The sequence below is a fragment of the Lissotriton vulgaris genome, unplaced genomic scaffold, assembly GCF_964263255.1.
Source record: "Lissotriton vulgaris unplaced genomic scaffold, aLisVul1.2 SCAFFOLD_370, whole genome shotgun sequence".
NCBI lineage: Eukaryota > Metazoa > Chordata > Amphibia > Caudata > Salamandridae > Lissotriton > Lissotriton vulgaris.
Window position 1 is genome coordinate 493,738 of NW_028247800.1, and position 23,955 is coordinate 517,692.

General features: G+C 43.7%; 1 protein-coding gene across 1 annotated transcript in view; it reads right to left on the reverse strand.

Moving 5' to 3' along the window:
- The window catches only part of NHS (NHS actin remodeling regulator), a 468,488-nt gene that overhangs the window by 66,836 nt on the left and 377,697 nt on the right, over nucleotides 1–23,955 (reverse strand). Inside the window, exons 2-3 of the mRNA XM_086949799.1 lie at nucleotides 23,143–23,295; nucleotides 11,992–12,122 (exon numbers count right to left, since the gene is read on the reverse strand). Coding sequence (XP_086805925.1) covers nucleotides 11,992–12,122; nucleotides 23,143–23,295 — 284 coding nt within the window. The remainder of the gene's footprint in view (nucleotides 1–11,991; nucleotides 12,123–23,142; nucleotides 23,296–23,955) is intronic.

Here is a 23,955-nt window from a genome sequence, read left to right on the forward strand (position 1 = left end):
GCACGGACCTCTGCCTACCCTTAAAAAATAAATATAAATATTTCATTTCTCTTTTTGAAATGCGTCCCGCTTTCCTTTAAGGAAAACTGGGTGCACTTAAAAAAAAAAAAAAGTTGCTTTGGTAAAAAGCAAACACATGCATGGTGGTCTGCTGTCCCCAGCCTGCCACCATCCCTGCGTTATTGCCCATTCCCAATGGGTTGCAAATTGTGACCTGCTTCATGAATATTGATGAGGAAGGTCCCTTGTGACCCATTTGGGATTTGCTAATGTGTTTGAGACAAATTACTACATTTCATTTTGCAAATCTCAAATTTAGAGTCCCAAAAAAACACAATTAGAGACAGACAAAATGAAACGTTCGTACATCTGGCCCATGATCCCCACCCGACTATAATAGACAATATTAGATATCGGTGTTGCTATCACAGATCTAATGTCTCATTTAACATGACCACGGTTTCAGATGTGTAGTTTCCTAAATCAGTTGAGCTGGTGATTAAAGTCAATGACTTGGCATCCTCATTCGCACCCAAAAGACTTTGGTCTATTTGAAGCCGTCAGTGATTGGAAGGATGGTTGCTCAGGATGGCCAATCATAATATTTGTAAGGAAGACAGTCCTGATCACTGCTGAAGACATACTCTCGTTGTAAACTAGCTAGAAGTAATACAGACTCTGCAACGCCCTTGAGAAAAGGGTGTCGTTTTAGATATATTTCCTCTTGAGATCAAAACGCTATTCGTCGTCTTGCCAGTAAGTGGCAGCAGCTGCAAAGCCTTGACTTTATGAAAGGTCCAGGCCTGCCTATTAACTTGTCCGAATCTTTACTCTAGGGACAAAGCCGGGGAAAATGTCCGATTATAGCTATCATATTGCTCAACTCTTCGCTACTAGCAGGGCAAGGCGTTACCCACAATTCTCAGAAGGATCGGTGGATATCAATACTACAGTTTCGATCGAGCCCTAGACAAGGCTTGATTTCTGAAAATAACAAGTGCAGTTGCCCCAAGATGTCTCAGGAACCCGTGGCTGGCACTGCTGAATATCGCCGCTGTCGAATACCGAGGCTGCATAGTCTTGATTTCACCCCGCTGTCGGATGCTCCTGGCCCGCTAATCTCACTCTGGCATTTTCTTTTGCATCCTTTTTTATACCTTTTACCTTGCGACTGTCTTCTCTTTTTCTCTTCCTCCTTCCCCCCCCCCCCTTTTTTTGTGTATTGCTATTTCTTGCCCGGCCCAAACTCTCATGAGGAAAACGAAGTGCTGTTTGTTTCCCAAAAATAATTGCCGGTGTGCCCCACCTGCAACCACCGACTCAAATTAAGCACCAGCCCTAGGCGCTCTCTTTTCCTTCCTCACACCACCTAGTAGTGGTGTAATTGTCTAATAGGAAGGTGATTAGGTTTCACCCTGATGCGATTCATTTGGAAAATCATGTATTTAACTAGGTAGAGGTAGGGTGATGGTGGGTGAGAGGTGCAATGCAAAATGGTACCCCCTACAAAACTTGAAGAGGCCTCCCTAAAATATCAATTTAACTGGACGCACAGACTCCTGGGAGGGCCCTATCGTTAAACTGGGGCCGGCAGGCCACACTTTTTTAGATTAACACATTATAAGGTAAAGAGAGCGTTGACACTAGCTTCATGTCAAGGCCAGTGGGAAGATTGGGGGTGGGGGTTGTGGGGGCAAAAACTAGTTATGGGTCCTTGACCAAGACAACCTGGTCAAGCAAACACAAGGAGATGATGGACGGACCGCTGAAACTTTTCAGACACTTAACCCCAGTCGCACATCCGGGTTGAATCCATCATCCATCATCCATCATCTTCTCTAGCTCACTTCGCCACCCCAGTTGAGACCCATCTATATGCAAATCAGTCTTGACCCTAACAAGCATCCTATGACCGGTTTCAGGGTAACACCCCACATCAGCCAGGCTAGCTTGAATCCAGTGGCAAAGTAAGCAAGGGACCCACGTCTGGGCATACCCTGCCAACGTAGCTAGCCTGGCTGATGAGGAATGAGGGGTGTTACCCTGAAACTGGTCCCAGGATGCTTGTTTCCGGTCCAGGGAAGACCTGGCTTGGCAGTTCGGGCTGGACTGTTCCCATGAGGCACAGGGTCAAGACTGATTTGCATATAGCTGGGTCTGAACTGGGATGGTGAAGTAAGCTAAAGAACGATGATGGACTGAACCCAGATCTGTGACTGGGGGTAAGTGTCTGAAAAGTATAAGCGCTCAGTTTATCATCTCCTTGTGTTTGCTTTGTTCATTCTAAGTTGGCAGAGTATGCCCAGGTGTGGGTCCCTTGCTCACTTTGCCACTGCATTCAATCTAGCCTGGCTGATGAGGGGTGTTACCCCGAAACCGGTCCCAGGATGCTTGTTTTCAGTCCAAGGAAGACCTTGCTTGGCAGTTAAGACTGGACTGTTCCCATGAGGGACAGGATCAAGACTAATTTGTATATAGCTGTTTCTGAACTGGAGTGGTGAAGTGAGCTAAAGAACGATGATGGATTCAACCCAGATACTTGACTGGGGTATGAATGTCTGAAAAGATTCAGTGCTCTGTCCATCATCTCCTGCATCTCCTTGTGTTTGCTTTGTTCGCCCTAAGTTGTCAGGGTACGCCCAGACGTGGATCCCTTGCTCACTTTGCCAATGGATTCAAGCTAGCCTGGCTGATGAGCGGTGTTACTCTGAAACCGGTCCCAGGATGCTGGTTAACGGTCCATTGAAGACCTGGCTTGGCTGTTCGGGTGGGACTGTTCCCACGAGGCACAGGGTCAAGACTGATTTGCATATAGCTGGGTCTGAACTGGGGTGCCAAAGCGAGCTAAAGAACGATGGCGGATTCAACCCACATCTGTGACTGGGAGCGAGGATCTGAAAAGTTTCAGCGATCCATCCACCATCTCCTTGTGTTTACTTATTATTTATTGACTTCTTATACAAATGAAGCATTGAGCACAGTGGAGGCCGCATGGCTCATGGGAGGTGGGGGGGGGGGGGAGAGTGCAGAGTTGTGATTGGTCTGAGCGTCCTGGTTTGAAGCTCAGCCAGGGAATGGGGGCCTGGGCATGTTCTCCACGCAAGCTGTAATGCAGCCTCCATGGAGAACAGGAAAAGTGCATATGACTTATTTTTGGCGGCACGAGAGGGCCGGCCAAACAGTCATGTGCACTTAGGAGTACTCCGAGAGCAGAGCAACACCGCCCACCTGGCGGCCCACAATGCAGCATGGAAACCAGTATTGACGGAAACATAAAATGATAATAACTCAAAATTATTATCCTTTTATGTTTCCTTTACTTTGCACTGCTTAAAAGCAGTGGGACGACGCTCCTCCACCATCGTGGAGGAGTAGTCACTGAATATTACCCCACTGTGCACCTGCAAATGGGACCCCCAAAAGAGCCAAACATTGAAATGCAAAAGGTCTGACCCTAAACATTAAGTGAAGAGGGCCTGCAAGTTTGAAAAGAAGTATAGTATTTTGATACTTGCGGTACATAACACTACTGTAGAATGTCTAAACTCTGGAACGAGGATCACACATGAGCATGTGCCAACTTATCTTGTAGACAGTGACCCTGGGTGGAGTCCCTGTATACGCGTCCTTTCTTTAGCTGGAATTGGTAGACTGCAAATCTCCTATACACAGTGACCACTGCAGCAAGCAGTCCTTCAATGTTGCTTTCTCCTCCGATGAAAGTGTAGGGTTATGGCGCAGATTTAGTGCTCAACGGGCACAGACTGCGGTAGACAGACTGTAGTAGGTGCCATTTGTTCACAGCTGGACCACCCAGTCATATGGCACAGAGCCACTCCCAAAACAATTAAATGTATTTGATGTAAGCCAGTAAAAAGGGTAGCTATTCCTGGCACGTTTACAGGTGCTGGCTGTATTGAAATGCATGCAGGCAGACCAAAGACCAAAATGGTACCTGGAGCTGCAGCTATAGGGATTGGAAACACCACCCTGCATCTTAGTGGCCCTGTGAACCTGTCATTTACCACACACCTGACATATTAAGGAATTACTCCACAAATCACCCCTTGCCTGGCATGATCATTACGGGCTTACACAGCCTATATCATAGCCTATGTGGCCAATTGCCTTTTCTTACCTACTTTGTTAGTGGGTGGTATTTTCTCTTTCGGAAACATCCCAAATTATATCTTACTGCATTGTAGCAGGACACACATTTCCTGTGGTGTATTTCACTACATGTAAAAAAAGAAGTTTTTTGTGAAATAAATGCATCACAAACACATACCCTGATTACGAGTTCAGGTTCAACAGTTAGCAGGTGCGATAAATAGCTCCAATTGGAAGTGTTCTCCAAATGATGGCGAGTAACATGTAGATTTTGGGGCTTACGTATCAAAATATGCATGTCCCTGCAATTAAATGGCCGTTTTCCCTCATTAAATTACAGCAGATTTTACCAGTGGAAATTAAATGGGGGGTTCAGATTTCACAGAACAAGTAGTGACTGGGTGCAATGTAATGCTTAATTTGAGCCAGTGGTTTCCAGTGCTCGGCACCAGCACTTTATTGCCGACACCGGCACTTATGACAGCTGCCACGTGGTGGAGATGTTTTTGCTAATTAAAAGGTGAGCAGAAGAACAGTTGTTTATTAATTCAATATGCATTAAAAACAACTAATACCAGCCACCCAAGCCATTCTTATAGCTTTGGGGGCCTCGAACAGTCTGAAATGTCACAATTGTAGCAGTGTGATGGTTAGTATTTGTACTGGTACTGTCATTGGCAGCCCTGGCAGTGGCAATGAATTGTGAAAGCTGTGGTGGCCTCCTGACGAGGGCCCTGGCACTTATGCTTTTTACAAATTAAGCACTGCGTAATGCTAGACCTAAAATGGGTATGAAGTAGCACTACAATTGCACCAATCAATATCTAAAAGAAGATAAAGCCCTGATTAAAAGTGAGCTGACCATAGCGCAAACCCCTGTTTGTGCAGAGGCAGAATTATGAGCTATACACACTTCATTGCACCAGTGGTTAATTTGTTCAATAATAACTGCAGGGCTCTTGTCAGGAGGCAGCTTGCACCAGCCCATTTCTCCTGTTAGCGGAGCCTAAAAAAGTGGGGTGCAGATGTGGCATAATGGCCAGAGCTACTGACTTCGGAGCTGTGGAACCAGGATGGAGTTGCGGCATGGGTCAACATCCTGTGGTTCTGGGCAAATCACTTAATCTCCCTGAAAATGAATGTATCCTTAATTGGTGCTCATGAAAATCACCAGTGTTGATGATTTAGTGCCGGTGATGAGCACCGGAAACCATCAGCTCAAATTAAGCACTGGCTTGGGAGACCTTCTCTTAGAAATAAAAGCGCTGTAAGCCTCAGTGCTATTGAGCTACACAAAATAGCAAATAATTACTACTGCTTACTAACATTGTATAGTCTGAGCGACGGTGTTTAGACAAAATATCAGGCAAAAAATATTGTATGGACAAAATATTGTGTCAATAATGTCAAGGACAAAAATATTGTGAAGGTAAGTTTCTATAGGTAAGCATTGTTGTACTATATATTACTCCAAACATATGTACCTTTTCGATATATACATCTTCAATGTACGTAATAATGGAGTTAGGAATAGAAAATCTATATTTGTCTATTTGCACCTACCTTCTTGATATTTTGGCCCTCGATATTTTTGATATGATATTTTTATTACTGCTATTCTGTCAGTGATTCCAGAGTGACTCATCAGCACAGAAAGGATAGCACATTATTTATCAAGGCAAATCCTGAGTTTCTGAGGAAGGCTGGTTGCTTCAGTGGTTATGCCACTGGTTTTAGAGTGTGGAGACGTAGGTACAATTCCTGCTTCTGCACTTGACTCGAAAGACCAGATTTGTAAAAAAATGTCACGCAACACAGCGCAGCCCCCAAAGAGGCTGCGCTGTACTGCGTGACAGGAAGGGTAAGGAGAGCGCCATATCTACAGAGGTATGGCACTCTCCACCCTTTCCCTGGTGCCGGAGTTGTTTTCAGGTGCAGCACGCATGCAAAGTCAGAAGTGAAAGTAGAAATCAAAACATTTCTCTTATTAACGCCTCATTTGAAGTGGCCTTAACGTTTGGCGCTAAAATGTGTCTACAATTGTTTGTAGATAGGGTTTTGCGTCAATAAGCATGGGTGGCAGTATGGGAACGCCCATGTACCACCCATATAACACCCCCTTGGCGCTAAGTAACGCAAAGCAGTGCTTTGTGCTGCTTTGCGTTACTTTCGGGGTACATTTCAACGTAAAACAAGTTTTGCACTGGTATGTAAATTGGTACAAAACATTTTGTGCTGGGGTGCGTCACTTTTGTGACGCTAACCCAGCGAGAAAAAAAATTTAAAATCTACCCCCAAGTGTGACCTCTGCTATATCACGTCATCTTTCGTTGACAAGCCGGTAAGATAGCCTAGGGAATTAATACACCCTAAATAGAGATCTGCGTGTAACAACGAAGTCAAAGATTTCAGTCTTTGCAGGGATAGCTTGGTCTTTCATCCTTCCTAGGTCATAGCGTTAAATCCAATTGAGTAATAACAAACCTGCTATTGACTTTACAGCTCCTATTTTTTTTACTGCTTTCTACAGATAATTTCAAACAGAAAACCATCTGTTTCTCTACAGGTATTTACTTTTAAAAATGGAAAAAAAGAAAACCGGTCTGAAGTGGATGTGTTTGTTAAATATATAAAGTGTAACATACGCCACTTAAACCTGCTTCAAGGGCTCTATGCTGTCAATCACGTTTGCCAGGGTAATAGCTGTGGAGATTGATGGGCAGAGAGTTCAAGACAAAAGGGGCAGCAGATGTTCATGTGATTATAGCACAGTTCTAATGTATACTTGTGAATGTATTGCATATGAATGATGCTTTATAAGACTATAGAGACTGCAGTTTTGCGTTTGTCTAAAATGTTTGTATTTAGAGAGCACATTGCATCTTACAATGCAGTATACGCCAACATGTCATTTCTCCAGATCATCACGTGATATATGCCCGGACTTATGAACTTGTCCTTTCTCACGAGTATAAATTTACGGAAGAAAGTGGGGGAGTGAGGGCATAAGGGAATCACTACTAAACCCAAATCTCAAATTACATTTCTGAGTGCCACTCACAGCCGTTCACTGTATATGTACATGTTCACCTATGCTGAAACAGGAGGAATGCCTTCATGCTTGGAACCTTCATAAGAGTGATATCCAAGGGGGAGCAAACAAATTCAACAGTCATCCTCTGTCCGAGCATCTGGCTTCATTTAGTCATGCCTCCACAAATGCGTTCACTGCCTCTACCTGCATGAAGTTGTGTTTTTTTGCCATTTACTTCAACTCAGAATTTCTCGCCGTGCCACCAGGATCCCCCAAAGTTCAGTTTTCGAAGGTCCTTTTTGATGCGCTGTAGACGGTGCTGCATTGCTTGACTATAGTCCGGCAGTCTTAGAACAGTTCTCACATGTAGCGTGGCATCTCTCCTGGTTCTAGCTTTATGCAACAAAGCTCCCTTGCTGAAGGGTTACCCTGTTCTACTATCACCATGCATTTGCATTAGGAACCCAAAGATGTCCCCTGGCCTCTGGCTGGTAAGCTTTATGCATTGGGTACCATGACCCTCATTGAGAGTTCAGATGAGAGGATCTCCTTCTCCAAAACACCTTGTATCTTCCCCCTAGGGGGCCCTCTACCAAGTTAATCTCTGGGACACCCAACAGGCAAATGTTTGTGGCCTGTGTGGTGTCTTCCACACACTTCAACTGTGTTTCTATTCAGATCATTGCAGGGATAAGGCTGGATTTTAACTGCTTTTGTTTCTTGTCATCAGAGCCCAACCCCACGGCAGAAGTCTCCATGCCCGAGATCCGCTGCACCGCCCCTCCGAAACTCACCCTTCATCCTTCCTGCCCTCTTGTCTGGTGATGAAAGGGTGGCCACAATTGAGTTGCTTTTTCTCATCAGTACTCCTTGTTGTATCCTGTAGGTCCTTCAAGGCCACCAGAACTTCTCCCTCTGGGCCGCTCTCTTCATTCTTGGTGTCGAGCGCCCACGCTTCCTCCCTCTACCCGGAATGATGCTTGGGATGAGAAAGTCCATCAAATCCCCCTTTGCCTTCTTTGTTTTCCCCTTGATCTCCTTTAGGGTCATGATGGTTTCTCCCCTCTACCACTCTTGTCTCCATTCTACCCCCGGTTCTTCTCTGATGAGATGTCAGTCTAGGGGTGAACATTGTTTACCACGAATCCAAAACAACGCATGCCATTACAATTCGGTTTGTGTACAACGACCACGTTATTACAACACATGCCATTACAACTACTTGCTCTAGGGGTCAGAAGGTGTTGCATTTAAAATCCAACACCTTCCCTACTGTTGCAGAGACTGGAGCTGGAATAGTAAATTATTCTATTCCAACATCCAGCGCCCTGCCCCAGAGCAAGTCGTTGTTCCGACTTGCATTGTAATGGCATGCGTTGTTACAACGCAGTCCTTGTAATGGCATGTGTTAAAAAGGCATGCGAAGTAACAAGGCATATTCTAGTCTAGGCAGTGAAAAAGCAGGCAAAACTTCTTAAGCCTACAGGCTCACATGCACCATACATTCCTCAGTGCTGCCTTCCTTTCTTCTTGTGTGCCACAGTCCCCAGCCACATGGAGGAACGCTGGAGCACAGCCCCAGTCTTCTGCCAGCCCCAAGAGTGTTGCACAAGCTGTCACACTCTGTATATGTAGCTGCTAGATCTCATTGTACCTACCACCCCTGCGGCTGACCGAGTCCTACAGTCCGAGTGCAACCGATTGGCAAGCACTATCTTGAATATCGTATTTACAACAGAGAAGGGCTTCGGGTCTTTATGGGGTCTGGCACCCAATAATTCCGTCAGGAGCCCGGGAGCAGAAGGTGGAACTCCCACACCAACACTCAAAGCCGTATGAAGCTCCCCATTGGGTTGCAGAGGAGCTCCACAGTAATGCGACTGGTGTGGAGCCCAGCAAGCCCTGCCGCCATTCCTTTTTTTGGTTTGTTAATCAGTCTTGGGGGCACCCAATATGGGCATGCTGTGCTTCATACTAAGTCACTGACCCACTTTCTAGCTCAGCCACTCATCTCTATATTGCTGCGGCCCCACAGGTTCACTCTGGGTGAAGTATTTCATTGTACTGTAATTGCATTTATATAGCGCTTACTACCCCTGACGAGGCGTCAAAGCGCTTTTTCGGTGAGTAGCACACTACTCCAGAACCCATAAAGGATTAGTGGTGAAATAGTATAGTGAAATATAAAGTAGTATGAGCGGTGGATATGATAGTCAGTTATTTGGATTGAGAAGGATAGTGGAGGGAGAGAAGAGAGAAAAAGGTTTCCATTTGTAGAGCGCTTGATAAGGTGTTGAACTGTAAGGGTGAGGAAGAATCAAAGACTAATTTTAAAATGCCCTAGCTCTATGCCAGTAGCCAGTGATACATTTGTGCAGGTGCTTACATCTGGTGGGCATTGGCACTCATTTTTGGAGAGTGGGACATATTTTTCAGCATCATACTATGACACAGAGCGAGAAAGGGCAAAAAGAGAGAGAAAAGAAAGAAAAAGATAAGAAAACACTGACAGAGGGAGAAAGGAGCATGAAAAAGAACCCACTAGAGTGAGTTAAGGAGAAAGGAAGCATAAGGGAGTAGAAGAAAGATGCTTGTGGAGGAATTTAAACTACGCTGCCTTTGCTTCGCAACCCCGGCATTCGACAGTGCGGGTGCAGACTCTTAGGAAAAACATTGGCCCACTGCACTTATTTATTTATTTACAAATTAATCACTGCCGACAATCTGCTGGCAATGTCATCAAAAAAGGGGTTTGTTTCTCATGTACAGGATGCCCATGGGCAGGTTGTCTTTGGCAGAAGGAGTTATCAGCACATCCTACTGTTTCATAGGCCGAAACGCTTTGAAAATGTTTGACCATGCCTGGGTGCGATTTAGGCAGCATTTTCACTGTGTTAACACAAGTCAAACAGAAGTGACAACTCAGGCCCTGTGCATCTAGACTTGTGATTAATTAAGATCACAGACATAAAATAACCCTTAATATGCGAAGTATCTATTTCCAAGCCAAATCTGTCTCTCACACTTTTTGCAACACATACTCGCAGGTTGACGAAAAGAAAGTGTTTTAAACACAGTTAAAAAGTGTAAGCTGTGAGCTACACTCCCCATTTACAATAAACACATTAACAGTTGCAGACAGTAATGGTATGATGTGCCATCAATGCTGGAGGCGTGAACTGCGCGGGCAGACCGCGAGAGCAGAGCAGAGGCCTATGGGAAGTACCAGGCCCGCACGCGCTCACTCAGTTTCTTAGGGCTTCTTCCTTACTTTTAATAAAGAACTTGAGTATTTTGAATCTGTTCAAAAGGCGTTGTAAAAAATGCATATTGTGAAACAGGAGTAATCTGCACTTTTTTCTACCCAACTGTGGAGTGAAAGTGAGCTAAAAAAAATCATCCAGATAAGAAATTGTTGTATTTAGGGAGTTTTATGAAGTTAGTGTGGTTCTCCCTGTCAAAACGAGGATCAAAGGAACACTCACAATCTGGGCATTTTGAGGTTCGAGGCAGGATCATGGCTGGTTTCTCTTTTTTAGGTCTTGCCTATTAGACAGCGCATGCGCTGCCGGTTGCAAGACATATTCTGAGCTTATAGAGGGCTTAGAAGCCACACATTGCTTACCATTGGGTAGCTTCTTTGTCACTTTCATTTGCTTGCTTCTTATTCATTAGTGTTTGTGTGCTTTGCTGCTGTATTTGATACTCCTCTGGATAATGCACACAAAATGTATGTCCTTCAGGTGCTCATTTTTCAGGTGCTCCTTCTTTCTTTTTGTTTAAACACTCCACAAGAGTGCACGTTTTCCAGCTAGTGTGGTTCTATTCTCCCCAGAACCCTCCTGTTGCTCTCTTACCTGTTTACCTTCCTCCCCAAGCTTCATGCTGCTCTCTCCTCCTGTTTGCTTCCCTCGCCGCACCCTCTCTGTTGCTTCCCCCGCCCTACTGTCGCTTCCCCTACCCCAGTACTCTGTGATTTTGCCCCACCGCCCCTCGCTGGCCGGCCAAACATTCAGACGCACTTTGCATCTTCTTACTGCAGGATGCATTACAGCCTGCGTGGAGAACATGCCCAGGCCACCAATTCCATGACTGAGCGCCAATCAACGACGCTCAGACTAATCACAACGCTGCATTGCGGGAGGCTGGAAGCCGGGTGCTTCTTCCTGCTGTAGGACCGGAGTCAGGAAGAAGAGGGCGGAGGAGAGTCGGCGGTCGTCTGTCACAGGAACGTATTTTTTGTTTTTTTTCACACACACTCAACCTCCACCATCCCCACCCCACCGGGGGTTCCGTTAGCATCCACTACTGTGGATACTTAAAACAGTAATGTTGTGGATATTCACAAACTTTCAAAGCTAACCAGGTCTTGGAACGCGCACTTGCCTGCCCCTTTCAGTGTGATTTAAGGGTGCACAGAACTAAGCACATCTGGCAGAGACTTCCGCAAACATAAATGGGTTTACGGCTTCCGGGAATCCCCTTGTAAATTCCTGCCAGGCATAAGTAAGTTAAATTCGGTGCTAACTAAGATTCTACATACAAGTATCTTGTTGAACAGAAATTAATGTTTTCACTTTATAACGGTTTATATTTTCACCAGTCCAGATGAATTTCCAATAATCAATAGTGTACCACAATAAAGGAGGACTTGTCTTACACATAGAGACTCCCAGCATGCATTGCATATATCACTGTTTGTCTCTCACAGTAAATTAGAATTGATTTTTCAAAATAACTTGCAAATATTTTCCATATGGAACACTGCTCTTTGTTTTGTGGAACTAGTAATGTATCATATAAAATCAAGTGTAAATTTCTCACAAAGTTATCAAAAAATTGCTTACTGGTGGCTGGGGTCGCTCTTTGATCTCTCGTCTCTTCTGACTGCGGATGACGGGAAAAGCGGGGAATGGAGGGGCCACGGTGATTGACGCAGAGATTCTTCTTCCTCTGTTGTCACCTCGGTGCCGATGCTCTGTTTTTTGGAGACAAAACAAAAAAAAGTGTCAAGATCTCACGAAATCAGGTGGCAATCCACGGTTTTTAATTTTCAGGGCAATCATTCATTCTGTGTCTGTGAAAAAACCTTTTTTCCAGGGCTGAGACATCATTCGTGCTGGCGGGGAACATCCTAGTTTTACAACGCATGTCATTACAACGCATTGCGCTGGGGGGCGCTCTAGGATTGGGAATAGATTTAATTTACTATCCAACACCTTCCCTACTATCCACGGGGACTGGAGTTGGAATCGTAAATTAAACTATTCACTATCCAGCACCCCTCAACACTTTGCGTTGTAAAACTTGCAATGTAAAGGCATGCGTAGTAAAAGCATGCATTGTAATGTCATACAAACGTGCTGGCCTATGCGAGGTGTCTTATTTAATGTTATTAACATTTCTGATAGTAATTATTTAGAGTTGCAGGTACACCTAACTTTTTCATAACCTAAATGTTAAGGTTTTATTATGCAAGCCTTTTTTGATTCAGCCATTTCATTCAGTGTCCATTAAGGCTAGTCATTGAGGAGCTGACCAAACAAATTTAGGGGCTTATTAACAAGCCCCTTGAGCTGCCCATACGTCACTTTTTTCCATGTTAAAAGTGATGCACCGGCGATGCAAGAGGCTTGTAAATAAGCCTCTAGGGCATATTTACAAGGAGTTAATGCCACCAGAACATCTCTTTTTCCGACATTCTGGCGGTGTCAACTTCTTCGCCTTATTTACAAGGCAGCGTTAAGCTACTTAACATGGCTTGTAAATAATGCCCCTTTCACGCAGCACTTGGCGTGAAAGGGTCCTGCAATGGATGTTGCAGTGAGATTTCCGCCACAACACCTATTGCTTTTTGATGGTTCCCCATTTTTACAAGGCATGGGGCAATGTCAAAAATATAAACAAGAACATTTCCTTTCTGTGTTGTTGCACTTCTAATTAGTGACCAAAAGGCCTACACACGAACCATTGTTTACTTTATGTTCAAATTGTGACACAAATAATTGATTCTCTACAACCCTAGATGATTAATACTACACAACACTAGTGATTTCTGTTTACTTCTAAATTTTATTTGCCTTAAAAACATTAGTTTCTTTTCACATTAAAAACATGAACTGGTTAAGCATTCATTATGTATAATAATCAAGATCATGTGCTCTGGTACATGCAAAATCAATCTATCTAACAATTCCAATTACGGTTGCTATCTCAGAACACTGATCCTAATGATTTAAACAAGACTCAACTCTGATCACAAATAAATCAACAATAATAAATGGGATAAAAGTAGAAACATAATACATAAAAAGGTCCTTTGTCGACTCGTTTCTTGTTTTTTTAGAACAATGTTCCGGGTATGGTTAAGTTAACCCGTGTTACTGAACGCGAAAATACAGCATCACAGAAGAAGTGGTTGACCGCAGTAACACGGGTTAACTTAACCGTACCCGGAAAATTGTTTTAAAAAAACAATCGACAGCGGGATGATAATATGCTGGATCTAGTGATGTACCTCAACCTTGCTGGTAACTGAGGCAGCAGATTTGTTCTGACGATTTGCGCAGATTGAAAGACGCAGCAATGATTAAAACAACACTATAAACACAAGCCTCCCCGTTTTTAAAAACTCTGAGAGCGTCATTAAATTGGCTCCATAAAAATAATGAATATCAGTTGGCCTCAACATTGAAGAGAAGGACCAATAGATAACTAACTAAAAAAGAAGACTTTATCTGTTTTTAACTTGTCCGTCCTGAGGAAGGTGTTGCAATACTACAAAAGCACCGAAACGCGTCGACAAAGGACCTTTTTATGTATTATGTTTCTACTTTTATCCCATTTATTATTGTTGATTTATTTGTGATCAGAGTTGAGTCTTGTTTAAATCATTAGGATCAGTGTTCTGAGATAGCAACCGTAATTGGAATTGTTAGATAGATTGATTTTGCATGTACCAGAGCACATGATCTTGATTATTATACATAATGAAGGCTTAACCAGTTCATGTTTTTAATGTGAAAAGAAACTAATGTTTTTAAGGCAAATAAAATTTGAGAAGTAAACAGAAATCACTAGTGTCGTGTAGTATTAATCATCTAGGGTTGTAGAGAATCAATTATTTGTGTCACAATTTGAACATAAAGTAAACAATGGTTCATGTGTAGGCCTTTTGGTCACTAATTAGAAGTGCAACAACACAGAAAGGACATTTTCTTGTTTATACTATTGATACCCGGTCCTTTCTGGTTTCTGGGAGACTCTCTTATTTTTTAAGCAATGCCAAAAATGCCATCAGGGAATACCTGGTCTCAAGCAGGCGATACGAGGAGAAATTGTTTATTTCTCTTAGTATTTTGATCTTTCCACTTGTGTTGAATTCTACAGCACACATAGAGAGAGAAAATCGCCTGTACAGATTGTGTATGTGCAGGAAGGTGTCTCTTCCTGCACATCAACAATTGCCCCTGCAGGGCAGGTACCCTAGCAAAATAGCTCTATGCAGCTTTTTTAGCGCCAGTGCTAGGGGTAACGCAGGGGTGTGACACATTCTTGTGAATACGGCACATCTCTGTTTTTTGAAACTGTCGGAGCACAACGTTACCAATTTTGGTGTAACACATCGCTCCGCCAGTTTCTTGTAAATATGCCCCTTCGTTTTTAGGAGCATCCAGTTTCAAGCTTTTTGTATAGTCCAGGTGGTTTCTCTGTATACGTAACGCGAAATAGGAGGATGTTTTATTTATCTATTATCTTAATGAAGAGAGTCATTTTCCCGCCATCCTTTCAGAAATCCGAAACACCAACGTGCCAATGGCAAGCGGCTGAAAGAGTTTCTTTGGTTATGTGTAGACATCTTGTAGTTGAGGGTCTTGTGAACCAGGGTTAACGCTTTAAATTGTGTTTGAAAAGGGACTGTAAAGGGAAACTTCTATACCATAAGAGTGTCATGTGCAATGAAAGATGCCGAGTTACAATTCCAGCTGCCATGTTTTGGAAGTTTTGAAGACATGAGATAGACTATTGTGGGGCTTTAATGAAGCAAGGTCTTTAATCATCTAGTGTTGGCCTGCGGATGGCTGGAGTCATGTTGTTGGTGGATTGACGTTAACTACTGAGGTGCTCTTGTATGGTGTGACGTGCTAGGTGACCAGAAAGTGAGGTGCTACAAAGGGAGCTAAATGGTGCGCCCTTTAGACGTAGAGGTCTTGATTCTCAAAGCAATTTGTGCACCCAAGTTAACCCGAAGAGCAAAAAGAAAGCATTTGCGAGCATACATGACTAATTCTGATTCACACAAAAAAATCAGAATTGGTGTAATGTTACTCTTGCAAAGTGCATTTGTGAATACAGAAATTCAGACAATAATGTGGTATTCACAAATTTATGGATAGGGGCGACTGGGTCAACCTGCAACTGTGGGTGTAAAAACACAAAGTGGTATGTTTGTTGATATTTACATAGCCCCTACATGTAGTATTCCACCTTGGAGATGCATTCAAATTTGCTGCTGTTAAAGGCGAAGGTTAGTGTGTCTCTCTGATGAGTATGAGGAGGGATTACCCCTGAATATAATAGGCATTTTCAATATTTTCCCTTCCTCGAGAACCAAGAAAGAAAGTTAAATATGCCACGGCACATTTGTGTTGCATTTAAATTTCCACCTTGTGGCAATTTCAAATGACTAAACGTTATGAATTCGAATATCAAGAAAATCTACAACTCTAATAGATTTTCGTCAGTACACCTCATATTATTTGTGGATTTAATGAGATTTGAAATGTGTTCCAATCCTATGGTTTCCAATTGATGTCTTTTTTATGCTGCTCTTTAGGCCCAGAGAGAGGACTAGAGATGTTGCATCATCAAGGTTTTTCGATAATCCATCTTAACTAAGTCAATAACAGGTTTGATTCCCAACATAATCACTTAGCATTTTTTTTAAAGATGACTTTGTGCTGGGTAATAACAACCCTTTTCTGTAAATATGGCGGGGGCATATTACGCATTTACAGAATTTTACTGAAAATAACTAAAAGCTCAAAAAAAGGCTTCTAAAATGTAGCCCTTGATGTCTTATCTTTCTCACCATGTATGTAAAAATCACTGTGGTATAAACAACTATTGCCCCCACTTTCTGACCTCCAAATAATTTTTTTATGTGCTTGTGACTTTTTAACCAGCTTGTCTTTGAGGGGTTCATTCTAATCTAATAGGCGACTTCATGGATCATTTCCTAAGGACTTACATTGTCCTTGAGTAATGCAAGTCATTGCAAGGCAATGCAAGTTCTAAAATGGGATGTACAAAGCCACGCACGGGCGATTTGCACTGCTTTGCATGGCTTTGTAAAGAAATGTAAAACAACCCAGTGACTTGAGCTTTGTTGCATTACATTTCGTCATGGTAGGCGTTCTGTAGGTGGATCACGAGCGTTACCATGCATCCTCCTATGGAATTTGACACAATCCCATATTTATTAAAGTTAACAGGGCATTCCGCCAAATTGGCGTGCCTGCCACAGAGAGGCGTAACAGGGAGAAATATATTTATTTCTCCTCATTAGGTATCTTTCTGTGTGTGCTCACTAGAAAAAGGAAAAAGCCTGTAAGGATTGTTTTTGTGTAGGAAAATATCACTTCCAGCACAAAAACAATCCTGCCCGGATCTCAGGCACCTTTGCATCATGGCGTAAGGGTGCCTGCGTTGGCGCTAGGCAGTACACAGTGCACTAGGAGGGAGCAGAACTGCGCCATATCTTAGTGAACATAGCACATGTCTGCTTTCTCTGTTTCATACAAAGCAGCACAGCGAGTTCCCTTCCTGTGTTGTCTGAAACATTAGTAAATCTGCCCCTTCAATTTTTGGGTCAACTATGAGCATGCAAGCAGGATTTCAGGAGTGGGTGCGCCTATCTCATTCTTTACACAGGGCATAGGCAAAATCGCGGTGTGCTCCAATGGGATTTGCGCTTGACTGGTGTTGCTCACACTTTGGCTCCATCAGTATGGTGCTAAAGGTGTTCTTTATTCGTGAACTGCCCAGCCCCCAGGGGCACCTGTAGCAAAGGGTCTGTCCTACAAAAGTGTTTGCGATTCGCAAAACCACAGACCTTGCAGTCACACAACACAGAGTTGTAGTGGTCAAAGGAACATTTGGGCGCCGGATGTCCAACATAGGACATATGATAAAGTAGCGTTTAGAAAGCCCTATGGAAAAAAGATCTGAATTGAAGGGTCTCCGTTGACCCCATCTTTAGTAGGATTGGAAAGTGTCCAAGACACCATCCTTTCACGTGCAAGAAGTTGAGGAAGCACGTGGCTCTCTGCATAGCACAAGAGTAAATCCCTGTTTCTATGAAAACTCTTTACTTTTGCCTGTTGGATCACCCTCGTTTGTACAGGGTTCTAGTAATGATAATGTCACTCTTCCGGATAATTCCAGACATGGTCATAATCAGGGCTAGAGTCGGGGTACCACGCGGGTGGACGGCGTCCCCCCACTTATTTTACAGGGTGGACGCCGTCCCCCCTGCCAAACAGCTGGACTTCACCTTTTTGGCCTCTCTGGGACAAGATCGGAGCCACCTTTCGTGACGTCACTTCCTGTTGTAGCGTCACTTCCGATGACAGCGTCCCCTCACTTCTTTTTTTAGGACTTGTGCCCGGGTCGTAATGTTTATTTACACTGGTGTGATTCTTTTTTTTGTTTGTTTTGTAAGGGGAAGAAGGTATACTGTATGGACTGGCTCTTCTTAACTTCACGCCCTCGTTTATAGTAAGAATTAACTAAATTATGTGGCAAAAAAATGCAAATTATGGATTGTCCGGTGACATTTTATCACACATGTAAAGTGGAAGCAGTGAAAAAAAGAAATGTATTCTGGAGCGCTGCGGGAAGAGGTGTGGCGCAGTGGCCAGGGCCCTGGAATACAGAGGCGCACGATTCAATCCTCGGCTCCCGCAGCAGGTTACACCAGCACCATATGACTCTGGGCAATAGCTCGCTTAATCTTGGCGACGGTCCCCCAGCGCCTTGACACCCTCGGGTAATTGTTCGTGCTTCACAAACACTGGCTTTCATTTCATTTCATCACAGTTGCAGGTCATTATAAAGTGGATTGATTAAACTTTACACATAGCACAGTTTATTTCTGTTTGTGTAAGTAGACTGCGCTTGATAACCATTTAATGATAATCAGGTGGACACTTAAGAGTTTATTTGCATTAGTAACACAAGTTTCGTTCAGTAATCCATCCTCTTGTGCAGATCACCGCTTTATCCACTAGGTGGCAGAAAGCGCCCTCTTTCCATCACGGAAAGAATTTGGTGCGTTTCACAAAAACGGTAACGCGGCACAAGAGCTATCTGCAGATGCAGGGACCGTTTCTCACTGCTGTCAGCCGTCAGCAACGACTGGATATTTTAAAAGCTGGTGGAAGCATAACGCTACAACTGTTTTTCCCTCAAATCAATACTAGTAAAGTTGTAAAAGGTGCCTCTTTGTGCAGCTCGCCGGTCTTTGTGAGAATAGTGAATTCCATGTACACGTCATCCATGTATTTCTATATTTCTCGTTTCAGGCTGTGATGTTTGTGCACTATGAATAGCTACATCTTACTTATTTAAACGGTTCCTCCTTCAGTGCATCATTCACCTCATCACGTGACCCCCTTCCACCCCAAAAAATATGAAAAACAGAAATGAGTCAACTCTAAATTTCAACACTAAACAAAATGACTGTTGTTTTTTTTGCACTGTGTAACATTGCTTTAAATGTAAAATGTAAATGTAAATTGATACTTGTATAGCGCACTACTCACCTGCAAGGGTCTCAAGACGCTTGTACGAATACCGCTGTGGAACCCATCCTGGCTTTCCCTGTGAGGTGTCCACTCCTGGGCACCCCCAAGGTGGAGGCCAGGCATGCTTAGCGTTGTGGGGGCCGTTGTGGAGATTAAGCAAGCTATTGCCCAGAGTTGCAGAGTGGGACTCCATGATTGGAATAGGCACCGAGGTGAGAATTATCTGTTGTGGAATTGTTGTGCCCAAGACCCGCCGAGGTGGGGAATTGAACCCTGGTCCCGGGCTAGACCTCTGCATCAGGGCCTGCCGCTCTAACCATTGAGCCACACTTCTCCACTTATCTAAAGTCTGCAAAGTTTCCTTCTAATTTGTTTCGTAAAACGTTGCACAAAGTCATAGATGGATTAAATGCAGTGGGTTAGCCCAGTGTCAGGGTCCCGAGAGCGAAGAAGGAAATGGGCCCTCGGACGCAGCTTGAACTGTGAAATACAGCAATAGTCAGGGTTCAGCAGGAGGGCCCCGGTGCCACTGCGCCTGCTGCTCTAATGGCAGCAGCGCTCCAGAATAAAGTTATTTTTTGCACTGTAAGCCTTGTTTAACTATTGGCTTGTTTTCGTCGGTGAATATGGGCATACTCTGAGCTTGAGGCTGTATGCGGTGAAATTCAATGTTAATAGTGGCCATGTAGTGTAGATGAACACAGGTGATTTTTCGTTCTTACTGCTATGTGTATTGGTATTATTAACGGAATGACATATTTTAACCAAAGCGTTGTACATAGCAATGTGTGGAAATATAAGGATATCCTCCGCTTGGTTTAGCTGCAGGAGTGGGCATTTCTACATGCTGGTTGGTTGTGACGACTTTAGCAGAGCTGCTGGCTCACAGTGGGTGGTTTGTTCCTGTGTCTTAAGTGCCATATTGTGGAAGAGGTGTGGCGCAGCGGCCAGGGAACTCATTCCGGACCACAGGTTTCACGGTTCAATCCCCGGCTCTGGTGGCAGGTTAGTCCAGCACCATGTGACTCTGGCCAATAGCTTGTCACACGCTGACGGCCATCACTCATCTCGCCACTGCGACGGATCTTACTACATCATGAGATTAACATGCCTCGTACATATCGGTCCATGAGGTTTTTTAATATTATCAGCTCATCTGGAACTCTGCCTTTTCAATCAACTATTCAGTTCACTTCTATTCAATATCTCCTTGTTACTCTAATACCACTGTCGGATGCGAACCTCCATTAAGCCATAGATTCCTACTGAGGAATATACTCCCTTTCGCACTTCGAGTTCAAGATCCCCATCTTCAGGTCTTTTTTTAGAGCTATCAACTCTTGAAAACTGAATGTAAATGTGTGGCTTCTCCTGAAGAATGCGTTCTGTGCGCCGAAACGCGGGTCGATTTGATTTGTGCCACCAATTGTATTGATTCTCTCCTTGTTATAAATACATTTTATATGTGATTTGATTTGTGCCACCAATTGTATTGATCCTCTGCTTGGTTTTTAAAAAAAATACATTTTATATGTGATCCATTACTTTTTAAATGTACATTTGTATGTATTGTGTTACAATACTACGTTTTACAGATATTTATGAATTGATGTCATTAAAATGAATGTTTTATATACATTCTGTTTCCTGCCCGTTCCCTTTCATACTTGTTTCCTTTGATCAATTGCCTAGGAAGCTTTTTACTTGAAGTAATGCAAAAGAATTACATATATTTTATAATAATTGAATAATGATATACCATTTAATCAAAGAATAAGGTGCTCCATACGTGCTGGGTGAAGAGGTGCCCGTGCAATGCATCAAGGAAAAATAGTGACTGTACATGTACATAAATGAACATAAAACATTTCAGATTCTTTAACCCCTTGCATGCTGATGACGGCCCCCAGCCGTCCTGCAATACGGTGCTTGTGTGCTGATGACGGCTGGGGGCCGTGATAAACCCGTCCACTTGCGATTCTGCCCCACAGGCGCAGAATCGCGGCCGCATGGAAGGGGTTAACGGGCCTACCTAATATACCCAATCAATAGTCTCTCATAAATGGGCTAATTTTCATCTGTCCTTCAATGCCCAAAAAGTGGAATTTCAGTATAGGCGGTATGTAAAACCGTCGACCATTGATTATATGGTTTATCGTAATTCAATTATTATAAAATATGTCATCTATTCAATAACTGTGTTTTTTAGGCGTAGATTTATTTCCTCATATGAATTATCCATATAAACATTTCCGCAACTATTGACTTTGGTAATTAAGAATGAATTTTATCCGACAGACAGGTGCGGCCCGGGCAGGTAAGAGCGGTGGGGCGGAGAGGCTGGTGGGAAGGAGTCGACAGACGACCAGGTTAACAAAAACAAAAAACACTTATCTTGCGCACACCACCTCGCCGAGTAGGTGATGCGGCAAGCGCAAGGTGAGTGGTTTGCTTTTTTATTTTTATTTAAGTAACCTCATCATTGTCAGTCGATTCCCCCCCGCTCACCGCTCTTACCTGCACGGGCCATGCCTGCCGACAGACCACTTTTGTTTATGTACTGTATGACCCCCGATTCTGAGGAACACAGGGTCACCCCACTGATGCTTAACATAATGTAAAAGATTGCACCCATCAGACCATGTTTAGGAAAACAAGACAGAAATACAAACCAAGAAGCAGCCACCACCCTGCATCTATTTTGATTCCTGCCATGCATTTCTTCATGTCTGAGCTAGTTATAGCAGATGTATGTTGGGTACAGAGAGAAAAGTGCTACCAAGTTGCCATCGCTTTGCAACATACATGGTTTGGTGCCATGTTGTGCCAGTGAGAGTGACTGGGTTCTGACTAGCATGTTCTGTTTGGGACAAATACATTTTTTGGCAGTGCCACTGGAATTATGCAGCAGGGGAAGACCAAATGATGCCGCTAGGTTCACTATATCATGCAGCAAAAAAAGGCTAATTACGCAGGGTAATGCAGCACATTTTGTGACAGTATTACTTCACTATTTTGCCATTCATTTTTGCACATGTTAACACTGTCCAGGCAAAGGTTTCACCTCAAAAGTACCAGTTTCATATCCAAACACATCAGTAAGTAACTGAAGGGTGACCAGTCAATCCTTGCGACAGGGCATCCACTAGGCAGAAATACGTGTTGATGTTTTTTAGGTAACATTTGATCCATTTGAGCCAGTAGCTATTCTTTTTGGTAAAATCTACAGATTATGCAGCAGATGATGGATTGTGTGACAAATGCAGTAAATCCATAACTATGCGGAAAACGCTGCAACCGCAGAATCCCATAATTCTCGTTCCCCAGTGTAGAAACAGTACATGCCTTGTAGTCATAGAAACAATGTACATAAAGCATGCATTTAATTAAGATAAAACAGTGAATATGTAGGATGGCACATGATCAGTCCTTTCGTATGTGTGGTCTTTGAAGGGGATGATATTGCATGTTAAGTTATTGGCAGCTCTCTCGTGTATTACGTGGCCCTTGTAAGGCACCACAGCTCCCTCGCTTTTCCAGGGATATATTTCTAAGAGCTCTGAGGTGTTGACAGGAGACCAGAACCAGGCCTCAACCACAAGGATGTGTTCTTAGCACTGGAAATGTATGTACTTCTGTTTGGGGAGTGTACCAACTCTCATGGGGTTGAGGGGGAATAGTCTAGGCACCTGATGAGAAACTGAATGGATGTATCAAGACCTGTGTGTGTTTTCTGTGTCGGTTGCCATGCCCAATGCTTGCTGATGTATATGCATCTAAAGTAACTGGACAGTGTGTGATTACATACATTAGCAACAGTAGCTATATAAAAATTCTATGACATTACACATAATGGCTGAACAGCAGGGATACTAGTGAGAGAGAATGCATTATACTTAAATCAGGATATCACAGGGTGCTATAGGGTGTCACAATATGCCATCGGCACAATGGTTGGACTGTGCTGCATGTGACATGGAAGTACTGGAGTGCTGTGTTCCCTTGTGTAATAATGGAAGGTGTGTACTGATGGAGAGTGATACTGTGGGCAGAGTTATATTCAACTATATACAATGCTGGTGCAGTGTAGGCTGTGTGAAAAGTCTTCTGTATAACTTGGCTTGACATAAACATTTCCTGCAGAGTCTTGCAAAGCATGAAGGCATTGCGAGGCCCTGCTGCCGTCCTTACCTCTGCGCTGGCCGCGCAGGTTCTGTTTGGCATAGTAGTGCAGCTCCTCGACACAGGGCGGCCTGGTGGTGGGGAGGAAAATATTTCTTTGCTGGTGAATCGGTGTCTGAAAGTACACACTCAGTTTGCTCTCTTCATCCAGGTTTGAGACAGCTGTTGGAAAGACAGAAAGAAAATAAAGGTTATTCCCAGAAAGTGCTCATCCTTTATCCTAAAGTCACATAAACTCCAACTGCAGAGGTGCTCAGAGCCAGTGGTAGAACCGGCCCCAGGCACACATCACACAGTGTTAGAAGAAGCCCCAGGCACACACCAGCCAATGATAGGAGTGACCTCAGGCACACATCAGATCCACATCAGACAATGGAAGAAGGCCCCTCAGGCACACATCAGGTCCACATCAGACAATGATAGGAGTGACCTCAGGCACACATCAGATCCACACCAGCCAATGGTAGAAGGCCCCCCAGGCACACATCATGGCCACAACAGCCAATGATAGGAGTGACCTCAGACAAACAATAGGTCTACATTCAGACAATGGAAGAAGTTCCCCAGGCACACATCAGGTCCACATCAGACAATGGAAGGAGTCCCCCAGGCACACACCAGGTCCACAACAGCCAATGATAGGAGTGACCTCAGGCACACATCAGATCCACATCAGACAATGGTTGAAGTCCCCCAGGCACACATCAGGTCCACATCAGACAATGGTAGAAGTGGCCCCAGACACACTTCAGATCCACATCAGACAATGGTAGAAGTCCCCCAGGCACAGACCAGGTCCACATCAGACAATGGCAAAAGTGG